The sequence below is a fragment of the Macaca fascicularis genome, chromosome 9 (genome assembly GCF_037993035.2).
Source record: "Macaca fascicularis isolate 582-1 chromosome 9, T2T-MFA8v1.1".
NCBI lineage: Eukaryota > Metazoa > Chordata > Mammalia > Primates > Cercopithecidae > Macaca > Macaca fascicularis.
In genome coordinates, this window is record NC_088383.1 from 375,725 (window position 1) to 390,964 (window position 15,240).

General features: G+C 42.6%; 1 protein-coding gene and 1 long non-coding RNA gene across 2 annotated transcripts; one reads left to right on the top strand and one right to left on the bottom strand.

Moving 5' to 3' along the window:
- Nucleotides 1-528: 528 nt before the first annotated feature.
- Nucleotides 529-7,193, bottom strand: LOC135964987 (uncharacterized). The gene is made up of 3 exons (XM_065520195.2): nucleotides 6,999-7,193; nucleotides 2,747-2,873; nucleotides 529-2,064 (listed from the first exon to the last, which is right to left on the bottom strand). The coding sequence occupies exons 2-3, from the start codon at nucleotides 2,824-2,826 to the stop codon at nucleotides 1,197-1,199; spliced, it is 948 nt and encodes a 315-aa protein (XP_065376267.1). The 5' UTR covers nucleotides 2,827-2,873; nucleotides 6,999-7,193; the 3' UTR covers nucleotides 529-1,196.
- An 80-nt stretch (nucleotides 7,194-7,273) lies between these two features.
- On the top strand, nucleotides 7,274-11,514 carry LOC135964988 (uncharacterized). The gene is made up of 4 exons (XR_010577734.2): nucleotides 7,274-8,437; nucleotides 8,788-8,920; nucleotides 9,105-9,383; nucleotides 10,839-11,514. It is a non-coding gene; the product is annotated as an uncharacterized lncRNA (long non-coding RNA).
- The last annotated feature ends 3,726 nt before the right edge of the window (nucleotides 11,515-15,240 follow it).

Consider the following 15,240-nt stretch of genomic DNA (forward strand, 5'->3'; position numbering starts at 1 on the left):
AATATACTTGTAACTTGTGTAACATTTCATAGATTTTTTTCAAGCACTGCACGATAATTAATTTGCATCAGGCTTTCCAAATTAGAAAAGCTTCACTTATAGAACTTCTTTCCAGTGGGAGTTTTCACACGGCTTTTCAAGTAAATGTTAAAACTGAAAATATTCTTGCAGTTTCTAAACTGTTAGAGTTTTAATCCTGTGTACGTTCTTGTATTTACAAGGTCCAGCCAGCTACAGCGTGCATTTTCATATGTCCTTGAGTGGGTATGAGAGAAATGAAACACTCAAACATTCTGGACATTCATAGGGTTTTTCTCAGGAATGAGCTGATGTCTTCAAATGGAACTAATACAACCGAAGGCCTTACCATAAATTTAAATTCAAAAGCCTTTTCTCCACTCCGAGCCCTCCCAAATCTTCAGGAAAATCTGAAGGCTTGACCACGTTTCCTACATTCTTAAGGTTTCTCTGCAGTGTGAGCTCTTTCATGTTTATGAGGGAATGGGAAAGAGTAAATGTTTTACCACATTTCTTACATTCAAGGGGATTTATTTATTTATTATTTTTGAGATGGAGTCTCACTCTGTCGCCAGGCTGGACTGCAGTGGCACAATCTCGGCTCCCTGCAACCTCCGCCTCCTGGGTTCAAGTGATTCTCCTGCCTCAGCCTCCTGAGTAGCTGGGATTACAAGCATATGCTACCACACCCAGCTCTTTTTGTATTTTTAGTAGAGACGAGGTTTCACCATGTTGGCCAGGATGGTCTCGATCTCCTGACCTCGTGATCCGCATGCACAGGGCTTCCCCCCAACCCCCCGTGGCCTTTTATGTCCTTGAAAAAGAACTAAGACAACTGAAATGTGCCACCATGCCCAGCTAATTATTTTCTTTGTTTTTGTTTTGAGACAGAGTCTGCCTCTGTCGCCCAAGCTGGAGCGCAGTGGTGCGATCTCAGCTCACTGCAAGCTCCGCCTCCTGGGTTCACGCCATTCTCCTGCCTCAGCCTCCCAAGTAGCTGGCGTGAGCCACCGGGCCTGGCATTATTTTATTTTTTGTAGAGACGGTTTCACCACGATGCCCAGGTTGTTTCACATTGTTTTAATCCAGGCTGGTTATGAACTCCTGGGCTCAAGCAATACACACACCTTGGCCTCCCAAAGTGCTGGGATTATAGGCTGAGTCACTACACCCAACCTCTATATCATGACTTCTTTAGAGGCGCATAAGGTAACTAGAATGAGAGTGTAGGCTTTACCGCATCTCTTACATTCATAGGGTTTTTCTCCAGTATGAATTCTTTCGTGGAGGTGAAGGGAACTGAGGCGACTGAAGGCTTGGTCACATTGTTTACATTCATAGGGTTTCTCTCCAGTATGAGTACTTCTATGGTTACAAAGGGAACTCAAACGACTAAAGGCTTTGCCACATTGTTTACATTCATAGGGTCTCTCTCCAGTATGAATGCTTCCATGGTCATGAAGGGAAGTGGAACAGCTGAAGGCTTTATCGCATTTGGTACATCTCTCTCCAGTGTGAGTCCTTTCATGCATCTTAAAACAAGAAAATCTGAGTGTTTTCCCACATTCCTTACATTCGTAGGGTTTCTCTCCAGTGTGAGTTCGTCCATGTATTAGACAAGAACTGGAAACAGTGAACGCTTTACCACATTGTTTACATTTATAGGGTTTTTCTCCTGTGTGAGTTCTCTGATGTCTTTCAACTGAATTGAGAAAATGAAAAGCTTTCCCACATATCGTACATTTATAAGCTGGATTTCCACTGTGCATTATCATGTGTCTTCTAACACCTGGAACAGAAACAAAGAGTTTCCCACACTGTTCACATTTATAGTGCTTCTCTCCATATGGTTTGTATCCTGAGTGAGCTAGGATGTGCCTATTAAGGAGGGAATGATGTACAAAGACTTTTCCACAAATACTGCATTCACATTGTTTTAATCCAGTAGAAACGTTCGCATTCAGATCAAGATTTGGAATGTGGCTGACAACTTGTCCATACTGACTACCTTCTTTGCTTTCACGCTGTCTCTGTACCATATGATTTCTGTAAAAAAAATGACAAGCACATTATTATTGGTTGGTTTAATAACTTTCTACTCATTCATAGGTTTTCGACTTACACTGCTACCAATACTAGGGAAAATGCATTTTTGTTTTGTTTTGTTTTTGTTTTTGTGCCATGACTGAATTATTTGAAAGTAAATGGGCTACTACTGAAAACACAGCTACCACCTGCATGGCTATGACCAAAATAGTAACATTCATATACACAATTTTGTAGTACTATTTTCAAGTAAACTGTTTTCCAAACACTGACTGCTACACTGATGTACGTTACATTTTGGGTGAAATTTTTCTAAAAGGAAATGAATTTCAAGTGACTCTTATTTGCTTTGATTGCTTGTTTTTAAATTCATGACATGCTAATATTCCTTCAGAGGACTTTATTTCCTCTCCTCAGTGCAAATTATCTTGTATCTTTCCCAAGTTTTTTGAAGTGATCTTCAATATTCTGGTCTTTCCGTTTTTTCCTAAAATGCAGATGCACAAAATTATCATGAATTATTTCAAACTATAGAAACATTACTAGATTTCATGTCCATTGTACACAGTGCCCATGCCTGATTTATTCACCAAATCATTCCCTTGCCCCATTCCAAATCACAAATAGCACTGATGATAGGGAAATACTTCTGTAATTAAGTGAAATGTGTTGTCATTCTTACCTACAGAAGCCAGGTTCCTGCAGGTTTCCTGCATCACTTCTCTGGAGAGATTCTTCTGAGAAGAATCTAGCAAAGCCCATTCCTGCTGGGTAAAGTTCACAGCCACATCCTCAAAAGCCACGGAGTCCTAGAACATTCCACACATGTGGACAGAAGGATGAGTGAGACTGAGAGCACTGGGAATGTATACTCAATTCATAAGCTGTTTACATGATTCTAAAATTTCCAAGCATTTATTCTATGACTTGATTGTCCCAACTCTTACTCTGTTCACACATACTCCCTCCCACACAGCAGTACTAATGCTAGAATTGAACTATTCAAAAAGGCAACAGCAAAGTAGAAACACCCATCTCATTTGAGAATCCAGGGAGTAAGATTACGATATGCTGCTAGGAGTTACCTTTTAACTTCACTTTGTACATTTCTAGTATCTGTCATATTAAAGTCCTACCTGATGTGCATAAGTGAGTTAATATTATCAGTCCTGAGACTACTTTTTCTTAAAAATACCTGTTCGCAAAGTTCAATCTTTGTTTGTATTAGGAACTTACATTTTGAAAGGGATTCCACCAACCCAAGTAATAAGAATGACTCACTGCATCTAAATGGCTTATGCAGTATATTTTCCAAAACTTATTCTGCTGAAAGTCTATTATTTTGTGTCACTGCAGTGGTGCTTAGGGAACCAGACACAGAAACACAGTCTGAACACTAAGTGTTCAATGAATTTCCCTGGTAGACAATATTTTACATGTGCTGTCACTTGTTAACTGTGGAAGTGAACCCATTCCACGTGATTACACCAAGAGAGAATAGGCTTATTAAATTTAATTGAGTAGTAAATAAAACCAATAATTGATATTTAATAATACTAATACAACAATTTTTCAAATTTCTGTTGCACAATATCAAGGCAGAAAGGAATAAGAGGAAATAGGACACATGCTTTTTAAAATGACATTAATGTCACCACTTCCAGATGCTATTCCTACGAAACCACATAAATTCCCAAATCAGGTGGTTTTAGGCAAGAAAAGCTACTCTTTCATATGTAGTAAAAATGACCAATGTCTAATCATTTTTAGTCACCTAAAAAAAGAGTGATGGCTTGTCTAACATACTTTTAAGATTTTCAAACAAAAATATTCAGGACAGCACAGTGTTAGCAGAGAGATGAGCAAGCAGACCAAAGGAAAAAAAAGTCTTAATGACCCAGCATCTATATGGAAAGTTGAGGAATGATAGAGTAGGCACTATAGAATAGAAAAAGAAATTACATGCACTTTAAAATATGAGGCAAACCAGGCTGGCATCTACTTGAGAAAACGTATTGCATTCTTCTCTATCCCATGAACAATAATCATCTTATTATATATTCAAATACAAAAGATAAAACCAGAATACTTTCAGAAGTCACAGGAAGATTTTTTTTTAACGAAGGATTAGGCACAATTTTTTTTATGTAAGAAAGAAGTGATAAAGGAACATACAAACTCAAACATATTAAAATTTAGGGAATAAAAAGAAAATAGAGTGGGCCAGGCGTCGTAGCTCACGCCTATAATCCCAGCACCTTGGGAGGCTGAGGCAGGGGATCACCTGAGGTCAAGAGGTTGAGACCAGCCTGGCCAACACGGCAAAAATCCCGTCTTTTTGTTGTTTGTTTATTTGTTTTTGAGACGGAGTCTCGCATTGTCCCTTGGGCTGGGCTGCAGTGGCAAGATCTTGGCTCACTGCAACCTCCACCTCCCGGGTTCAAGCAATTCTCTTGCCTCAGCCTCCCGAGTAGCTGGGATTACAGGTGCCTGCCACCACGCTCAGCTAATTTTTTCGTATTTTTAGTAGAGACAGGGTTTCACCATGTTGGCCAGGCTGCTCTGGAACTCCTGACCTCGTGATCCGACCACCTTGGCCTCCCAAAGGGCTGGGATTACAGGCATAAGCCACCGTGCCAGGCCTAAAACCCGGTGTTTACTAAAAATATGAAAATTAGCTGGGTGTGGTGGTGGGTGCCTATAATCCCAGTTACTCAGGAGGCTGACACAGGAGAATCACTTGAACTCGGGAGGCGGAGGTTGCAGTAAGCAGAGATGGCGCCACTGCACTCCAGCCGGGCTACAGAGCAAGACAGCATCTCCAAAAAACAAAAAACAACACTCAGACACCCAGATAAGAGGATACACATGTGTCCACTGTCATAAATTCTTCACCAAGCTACAAGAGGGGAACTGACATTTTGGTAAATCTTTATAAATCATCAATTTATCTATCACACTTTTATTTCACCAGTAGCATTTACAAAGCTAAGTCCTACAATTCCATTTGAAATTACCCTTAAAAAGAACAGACCTTTAAAACTTACTACACTCACTCTGGGGAAGAAATAAATACGAATTTTTAGCAAATGAAATACATCATTTTACCTTGCCTCTTTGGAAATAGTATTTTTATCTTTCAAGCTCTACTGACAAAATGTATCTTACAGTCAGTGAAAACCTGAAACTCAAATAAGCGGACAAGCCTTTTCAAGGTAACAAACTCAGGAACAGGCAGTGCTGACTCCAACACAGATCTTTCTAAGTGTCACGGCAGGCCATTCTATCCCTCGGGACACCCATCCTGTTCAGTAAAGTACTCAGTGACCACCTAGGAGGCACTGGCACTGCTCTTTGTCCTCCTGTGGGCCTTAAGTGCATTTTAATATTCAGGTTCTTGCACATCCTCTCTGGGGTGGGTTTTCTTTGTCCTTTGGGACGGTTTTTCTCTCTTCACAAGTCTGAGACAAGCTAGAGAGCAGAAATCATTTCTGCCTTTTCCTCTCAATATCAGCATCCAATTGGCAAACCATCAATGTGTCTTCGAGGAATAATAACTCGGGCTGGAGGAATAATTTTAATGACCTTTCATGACATTACATTGTATTGTCCATTAATTTTAATGTCCTAAAATTTTAATGACCCTAAGGAATCACCATTTTAGATGAAACTATACCAGGAGATTCCTCTAAGGCCAAGAGCATCCAGCTGCTCCCCTGAGAGACTCTACCCCCTACCTCAGGCTGTCCTTGGGGATGAGATGATCCCAGGGCTGATACTCACTAGACCCTCCAATAGACATGGCCACTGTGGATATCCTGGGTCATCCCCAGACAGTTCTAAAATGCCAGGACTAGGAAAAGACAGGAGAGTGGCTGAGGACACAACACCCTGTCAAGTTTTCACGGGGGACCTCAACCTAAAGACATTTTGGTAATATGTACACTTAGGAAAGATGAAAAGAAGAGAGGCACAAAGATTTTTTTTACAGTAGAGTGTCAGATGATTTATTCTCCGCTTTCCTCTCATGTAAAATGTTTGGAAACAGAAAAATATTTTGGCCAAGGTGCCTCACGCCTGTAATCCCGGCGCTTTAGGAGGCCGAGGAGGGTGATCAATTAAGGTCAGGAGTTCGAAACCAGCCTAGCCAACATGGCGAAACCCTGTCTCTACTAAACATACAAAAATTAGCTGGACGTGGTGGTGGCGCCTATAAGCCCAGCTACTTGGGAGGCTGAGGCAGGAGAATCGCTTGAACCCGGGAGTCAGAGGTTGCAGTGAGCTGAGACTGCATCATTGCACTCCAGCCTGGCGACAGGGTGAGACTCCGTCTCAAAAAAAAAAAAAGAAAAAAGAAAAAAAAAATATATATATATATGTGGGTATATGTGTATATATATGTATATATATGTGTGTGTATATATATGTATGGTTTGCTTCCTCATTCACCTTATCAAAGCCTCTCATTTACGCCCCTCCCGTGAACCCCACACCACAAACCATGACTGCCGTACCCGTTTATGAATCGCGTTTGCTCAAACACGCCGTTTAACGTTTTAACAAAGCCTCAGGTTAATTTTAGGGGGAGAAAGGTGGGACCGGAAGCTCCATGAACCACAGCTCCTCCCACGCTGGAACCACGCACACCGAGTCGGGGCTCTCCCGGATCACCCTCCCGTGGTCACCGCACTACCTGGGTGGGGGGGCGCGGGGTTCCCGAGAGGGCTCCGGCCGGCGGAAGTGGCGCCCGCAGGTACAGACAGGACGCAGGGGCCCCGCTGCCCGCCCCGCCCGGCCCTGCACAGAGGGGAACTGAGGCCCGGCTGCCCCCGGCGACTTGGCCCGCAGGGCAGGTTCCGCAGCCCATGGCTGGTTCCAGCAGGTTTCACCCAGCCCTCTTCCCCACTTCCGGAAGCCAGGCGCAGTCCACTCACGGTTCCTCGGCTTCCCGGGTGTCCCGGCGTCAGCTAGGGATGTCCCAACACCCGCAGGTCACAGGGTGGCCGAGGCTGCTGCAGAGCCACCGGGGCTCCCAGAGCCAGGAAGTAGCAGCGGAGACTCACAGAAAGAGCCTACGGTGGCGAAGGCGAGACAAAGCGCCCGCCAGCCGGATCCCGGAAGCCGCCCTCTCCTTTCCGGCGGCGCGCCTGATTGACAGGTCCCCACCCCAGCGCCCCTGATTGTATGGGGCTTCCGGCCCCGCCCCCTCAGGCCCTGAGTGACAGGAGATTGCGATCTCACGTGAGGCTGGATGTGGCCAGAATGACCGGTTTGGCCTAGCGGTTTATAGGGGGTGCGTCCTTCCTGCGCTGGGATCTGACCACTCAAGGAGCACATTCGCATTTAACCTTGTATACAAGATTATAGCTATTTTGCGTAATAAGATATAAAATTGCAAGCAATATAATGGCAATTCTGTAACTGCCCAGTGGGTTCACCTTGCCCGCTACCTAGACAGAGCCGATTTCTCAAGACCGGGGGAATAGCAATAGAGAAGGAGTAACTCACGCAGAGTCGGCTGTGCGGGAGACCGGAGATTTGATTTTTATTTTATTTTATTATTTCTGAAACAGAGTCTTGCTCTGTCGCCCAGGCTGGAGTGCAGCCTCGGAGTTTTATGATTATTCAAATCAGTCTCCCTGAGCATTTGGGGATAAGAGTATTTAGAAAGTTTATTTTGCCAAGGTTGGGGATGCTTGTGCATGACACAGCCTCAGGATGTCCTGTTGACAGTTGCCCAAGGTGGTCAGAGCACAGCTTGGTTTTGTTGGAGATAAATGCTCGGTGACGCAAAGTAAAACCAGAACTTAAGCAAAAGTTTTCTCAGCAACGCAATTTACCTCTGCGGAAGCGTGCTGCTCTCATCAATCACAATCGCAAGAGCACACGGAATAAAGGAAAGCAGGGGTTTTTATTCCTAATGCAATCCCTACCTCTGGCATGGGCTCGGGCCAGACCTCAAGATCTACACTGACCCCGTTGGCTATTTGTGAATATTTTCCCAAATAAGGGAGGGGGAAGGGGGATGTGAGTTACAATGGTGGGACGTGTGGTTTCGAAGGGAGAAATGGGTGCAGAGCAGGTAACCAAGGGAACAGATGTGAGCTATTGATTAGAACTGAGGGGAAGGTTGTTTACAGTAACTAAGGGCAAGGAGGCATGGAGAACAAGAAAGTTGAGTTCGAGAACAAAACACAAGAACGTTAACATGCCAAACCTTGGAAGAGAAACTGACCGTATCTGACAGTTTTACACATTTTAGGGAGACAGGAGACATCAATCAACATATGTAAGACGAACACTGGTTTGATCTGGTTCAATCTGAAGCAAAAGTGGGTCAACTCGAAGCCAGGAGGGGGCTTCCAGGTCACAGGTAGGTGAGAGAGGAACGGTTGCATTCTTCTGAGTTTCTGAGGAGCCTTTCCAAAGGAGGCAATAAGATATGCATTCTTCTCAGCGAGCAGCGGATGACTTTGAATAGAATGGGAGGCAGGTTTGCCCTAAGCAGTTCCCAGATTGATTTTTCCCTTTATCTTAGTGATTTGCGGGGCCCAAAATATTTTCCTTTCCAATTTCCCCCTTTTGTTTTAAAAATATTTTGGAGAAAGCATTTTAGAAGAAAATCAGTCTCTGGTGGCAGGTTTTGTCTGACTTCTCATGGAGTAGCTGAGATTACAGGCGAGCGACACCACACCTAGCTAATTTTTTTTTTTTTTTTGGTAGAAACGGGGGTCTCCCTCGGTTGCCAAGGCTGTCTCTGGTGCCCAACGCAGGGCTCCCCGTAATCTCTACAAATAATCCAGTGAAGGAACACCAGAGCGTGGAAAGCTGAGGACGACCGACAAAGGACTCCCGAGTAGGTTTTCACTTCAAGCTCTAGGGTAAGGAGGGCGCTCGGGGAATTCCAGGGAAACCTCGGGAAAATGTGGGTCGAGCTGACAGTAAGTTCGCTAATTACTTAAGCCTTGTGCAGCAGTTACTGCGCCGCGGAGGGGTAATTGTCAGCACCCAAAATCTCACATCTTTGATCCGTCTGGTAGACAAGTATTCTCCTTGGTTCCCGGAATATGGAATCATGAATGTAGAAGATTGGAACAAGGTCGGATCAGACTTAAAATGAGCACAAGAAGAGGGCCGCGATATTCCCGTCCCTGCTTGGTCTGTGTGGTCTGCAAGTAAAACAGCCCTGGAGCCCTTCCACACTGAGGAGGAGAAGGAGGATTTTCAGGATGACATAGGAAAGTTGAGTAATCAGGAGTCTAATTATCAGCTAAGTGAACCATGACAGTCTCGTTTAAAAAAGGGCGAGAAACGGGAAGGTATGTATGCTAATCTCCAGAGACTTATAAAAGAAACTGAGCCACCTACTGCGCCTTTCGGGGAAGGTCTGGAATGGCCACCCCCAGGCCAGCCTCCTGAATATTTGGAAGGGGAGCCTGAGACCCGCGCCTTGCTGCTCCCATCGTTGCAGGCCCCGCCAGTAACTATGGCGAAGGGAAGCTTCAGGCTTGTCCAACAGCCAATTAGGATGAGGGAATGATCCAGGCTTGCCCACCTGTTAGTTATGGTAGAGGAGTGCTGCGAGCGGGTCCAAATACAAATTATGGCACAGGGACAATCCAGGCATCCATTCGCCAGGCACAAGAAATGGGGGATTTGAATGCTTGGCAGTTTCTGGTAATTATTTCACCAGCTGAGGAGGCCAGAGAACTTACTCAAGCATGCTGGGAGCCATTTCCTTTTAAAATATTAGAAGACTTAAAGCAAGCAATTGGACAATATGGGCCAAATTCCCCTTATGTTCATTCCTTGTTACAATGTGTGGCTTATAACAGAAGCTGAATACCTATGGATTGGGAGGCACTAGCCCTTCCACTTTCCACCATGAGGTGAAAAAGACTGAGACTCCACCAGATGCAACTGCCCAATCTCAGACATTCCAGCCACCAATATTGTGAGCCAAAAGGACCTTTTTTACTTATAAATTACCCAGCCTCAGGTATTCTGTTACAGAAGCACAAAACAGACTAAGACATAAACGTATGAAAAAACTCACTGAAGGTGTAGGGAAAATGGTGTTGACCTAAGTCACTTTGAAAATGAATAGAATCCGTATGCTGAAGGCAAATGAACTATACTTCATCACTGGATTCCATTTTATAAAGTTCTTTCCAACAGAAGCAATTGTGAACAATTGTAAAACCACAGTATCTGTATCTGGAATAAAGCAATGACTTACATAAGTCACAGATGGTAGGAACCAAGTTTCTCACTGTTGAAGTGGGAGGTTACAAATTAGCAAGGGGAGAAGGCTGGAATGATTCATGTGATAGTAGATCAGAGGTGGAGACATGAATGTAAACTTATGTTTAGTTTAATATAGATACACACAGTTCTACATAGAAAACTTTATGATTAGGTGTGTATAGGTAGGTTAGACACACACATATACTTCCTAGCATTGCTAATGAAGAACAAGTGCTATTCAACAATGTGCTCATTCAGCAGCCAGATGTAAGTTTTCCTACCATTCTGAAAGGAATCATGCTCTTTGAAGAAATGTCTGATACTAGAACTGGGACAGTAAATATAGGAGTCAGGATAATCTTGAAGTATCAGAAAGTAAGTAAGTACTAAAAAAAATTAAAATATATCAAAGAAAAATAATAGCCAATAAAAACAGCTACTGATGGCCAACACAGGAATGAATTGTAGTGTTGAATAATAACTAAAGCTGAAAGTAATTATCTAGGTGTCTGTATTTGTATACACAGGTGAATAAGAAAATGGAGTTGCATAGAAATCTCCTTTGCAAAAGAATTCCAAATAATTGATGTAGACACTCAGCCATCAAGAATGTGGAGCCAACACCTCACTCCGTAAGTGTGGGCTCCGCACAGTGTCGTGCTCCAAAAGAACCAAAACACATGCAGTATGGGCAAGGAGGAAAAATAACTTCACACTGGAGAAACCTGACAAAGAGTAGCTCTGCCAAATGATCCAAGTGAACATCAAAGGTGACAGTTCACCTTGAGAACATGCAGTGACAATAGGGGACATTCTACAAAATTCCTGACCAATCCTCCTCAGTAATGTCAAGGTCATCATGACACGGAAAGCCTGACACATTGTCACAGCCAGGAAGAGCCCACAGGGACGTGATGACTACATGTCATGCGGGATCTTGGATGGGATCCTGGGTCAGAGTAAGACAGAACCAAGGGCATCCAAATGAAATATGAACTTTAGTTAATAATAAATAGTCTATCAGTATTGGTTCATAAACTATGACAAATTATGTAAGATATAATAAGCCATGTGAGATACACTGATTGAAGATGTTAATAAGAGATGAAACTAGGTTGCAGCTACATGGGAAATCTCTGCATTTTGGGGGGGGCAATTTCTGAGTAAGTAAAAAAATGATGTAAAATAAAACTTTATTTAAAACAGTTATATTTTTTAACACTTCCTTGTTTAATTATTTATACCATGAATTACTAGTAATTGACAATGTTAACTAGTCCTGTTTTTTAAAATAAGAGCATTTATGACACAAAAAATTAAACAGAGCAGATTGATATATAAATAAAAACAAATGCTCTTTACATGCTTTCCGTTAGAGTAGTCACACATACGAGTAAACTTAATTATCATATTTTTTTCTTGTGTTGTGGTGGTGTCCCAGGTTCATTCTCTAAAATGCTGTTCGCCTTAGACCAGGAAAAAAAAAATAACCTTATAGGCTCTGTTTCAATTCATGGCTAAATATTTTCAAAAGAGTGACTTTGTAAAAATATGTTCCAATGGAAAATTGATTCATTATGATGGGATCACTTATTCCAAAGACTTCTTGTCTTTATTTTGTGCCCATGCCTACCTTTTAGTCATAATACAACAGAATCAAATATTAGCCACTGGGAAAAAATATTCAAAGAAAGAAAGAATGTGGAGAGAACTTATGACATTGATGATTCAATGTTTTACCACAATGCTTTCTAAAACAGAAGAGTGTAAAAGGATATTCAAAGTCAATTTCCTCAGTGAGGCTTTGCAGAAAATGAGGAAACTAAGGAAAAAAAAAATGGCAGGACATTCTACAGGTGATTTTAGATGTTGCTATGTTTTACGGGAAAAAAATACTTTTACCTTTTAAAGAATCACAAAGAATTATTGGAAACCCAGACTCTGGAATGTTTGCAAATTTAGTTGAGCTTCTGTGTAATTATGTCTATATAGCTAGCCACAAAGTTGATGATTTTTTTAAAATCTGTGCCTTATTTGTGTAATAAAATACGCAATGAATAATTAATACTCATAGGAAAACATGTTAGACCTTGTGAAAGGAAAATCAATCTTGGGGACCCAAAATCACTAAACTATAGGGAGAAGTCAAGCTGGGAACTGCTGAGGGCAAATCTGCCTCCCATTCTATGCAAACTCACCCATCTGCTCACTGAGAGAAATGCATATCTGATTGCCTCATTTGAGGAGACTAATCAGCAACGCAAAAGGATGAAACCATTTCTCTCTTACTTACCTATGACCTGGAAGCCCCCGTCTGGGCCTTCTCAATTTTCTGGACTGAACCAATGTACATCTTACACATATTGATTGATGTCTCTTGTCTCCCTAAAATGTATACAACCAAGCTGAGCCCCTGCGACCTTGGGCCCGTGTTGTCAGGACCTCCTGAGGATGCATCACAGGCATACATCCTCAAGCTTGGCAAAATACACTTTCTAAAAATCTGAGAGCTGTCTCAGATTTTCAAGGTTCACACGTGTAATGTAGGATGTCAGTGTTTATAAAACAGACATTATTCTATCTACTATTAAAAATATGCTGCCAATTAACCTTGGACTTTCTCAACAAAATAAAAAATGTTGATGAGGTACAAATAATATATTTAAACTTAAATAATGTTGCAAGTTTTAATATGGATACTTTCCAATTTTTCAATACTATTTTTTACTACTTTAACACTGTAAGAAAAATTAGTAATTAAAACATGAATAAAAGTGTTTACAGCGGGGTGCACATGTTTCCTCCAGCCTCTGCCCATCCCCAGCTTTCATCCCAACTGTCCTGATGGTGGCTCTAAGCATTGCTCCTTTCTCTGTACCAAGACTTCTCCCCAGAAACAAGCCCAAATCTTACCATATGTTATGGCACGCTCTGATGATGAACAGCAGCAGCCAAAGCCTCAAGGCAGGGAGGCTTTTGTAAAACAAGACTTGTAGAATGTAGCATGTGAAAGTAAAGCCCATAGCAGAGCTCCCTCCTCAGCACGCGGGGAGCAGACAGGAAGCTTTTGCCTCACCTTCCTCAATGGCCTGCAGCCACATCTCCCCAGGTCAGTCTTAAGGACAACGAAACTCTGGTCTTCAAGGTGGACACGCCACTTGGTGCTCCAAAGCCATGGTGACCCACTCTCAGGTGGGTCCCGAAGAGAACAAAGTTCTGGTTCTAGTCCTAACCCTAACCCTCTCCCAAGACTATGACCCTGAACCTAAACCCTGATCCCTACCCTGGTCCCTAATTCTGATCCTTACTCTGACACTGACATCGATCTTGACCCTGACCATGACCCCACCTCAAACTATACTTTTGGCCCTGACTCTGAGCATAATCCCTGTTATTATATTTACGATCTATCTCTAGTCTTACCCTCTAGTGGTAAATATCTGTACCCAAACGCACTTTTAAATTATTTAACTTCTTTTCCTTGAATTCTCTAAGGACATCCTAAAGGAGATGTCATTACGTATTTTGCAGTCCCTCTGAGTGGTATGGCTTCAGATAATTTCTAATACTTTGCAAGACATAAAAAGTTTGGAGAGTGACAGCACTGGGTTGTTTGGGATGCATGTTGGCATTCATGATAGTCATTGGTGCTGTTCTCCAAATATTTTCAGTTCACTTTTTATGAATGTATTCTGACTGTTCCATCCCACCTACTTAAATTTTCACATGGCCACATGACTGTTTTTTTTTTTTTTCTTTGCCAATGTAGGTGAGAAGAAAATAACATGTGACTTTTTCAGGAGAAATTTCCAAGAAACAGAGTTCTATTCCGCATGCTTTTTTCTCTTTTCTATAGCAATGGGGATCTTATTGATGGTCCCTCCTTCCGTCTGGATTCCTGTGTTAGGATGATACAGCACAGAGCTACCTCTCACCTGACCCATGATGAGATGTATATAAATGAGGAAGAAGATTTTTGAGCCACTGTAATTTGAAGGTTGTCTGTCACCACAGTTTAACCTAGCTCCCATTGACTGATGCAAGGCTGAAGAATGAGTCCAAACTGGATCTGGACAAGACATGTGAAGAGCACTCCAGGTTGAATAAAATTCAAGTGTTGTCTCAAAGATAACAGCATGATATGTTATTGGGTGGGTGTACGATAAATAAGGTATATCAGGTCAGAATAATGAGAAACTCAACTTTAAAAGACGGTGCTGATTTGGACTGTGGAGAGATTCAAATGCCCTGCTTAGCATTTGAGATTGTGATGGTTGAACAAACTAATTAAAAGCCCTAAATGAAGACTTGGGATAAATATCTGAGGGTTTTTTTTTTTTTTTTTTTTTTGAGACGGAGTCTCGCTCTGTCGCCCAGGCTGGAGTGCAGTGGCCGCATCTCAGCTCACTGCAAGCTCCGCCTCCCGGGTCTACGCCATTCTCCTGCCTCAGCCTCCCGAGTAGCTGGGACTACAGGCGCCCGCCACCTCACCCGGCTAGTTTTTTGTATTTTTTAGTAGAGACGGGGTTTCACCGTATTAGCCAGGCTGGTCTCGATCTCCTGACCTTGTGATCCGCCCGTCTCGGCCTCCCAAAGTGCTGGGATTACAGGCTTGAGCCACCGCGCCCGGCCCTGAGGGTATCTAATATCCCAATTTTTCATCCTAGAATGGGCAGAGTCCTTGACCCCATTCTAGTGAGACTTCCAAAAGAAAAAAGACCTACATTTCTTCAACAACCCACATGGAGAGACTTTCCTGCACTTTTGACCTGTGGCTAACACTCCTCACCTTTCATTCTGTCATCAGCATTTTGGCGAAACACCTTTAACTCTCTATGATTTACAGGTTATTAAGTGGCCCTTATCATTCCCTCCAGAGGTGGAAAGGACTAATGATGATGGTGTCTGAGCTCACAGCAGCAAGCAGGC

Coding starts and splice junctions, on each gene's coding strand:
- LOC135964987 (XM_065520195.2), bottom strand. CDS start 2,826: ATGGGCTTTGCTAGATTCTTCTCAGAAGAATCTCTCCAGAGAAGTGAT. Junction 2,065..2,746: donor CAGGAACCTGGCTTCTGTAG/GTAAGAATGACA, acceptor TTTTTTTTACAG/AAATCATATGGTACAGAGAC.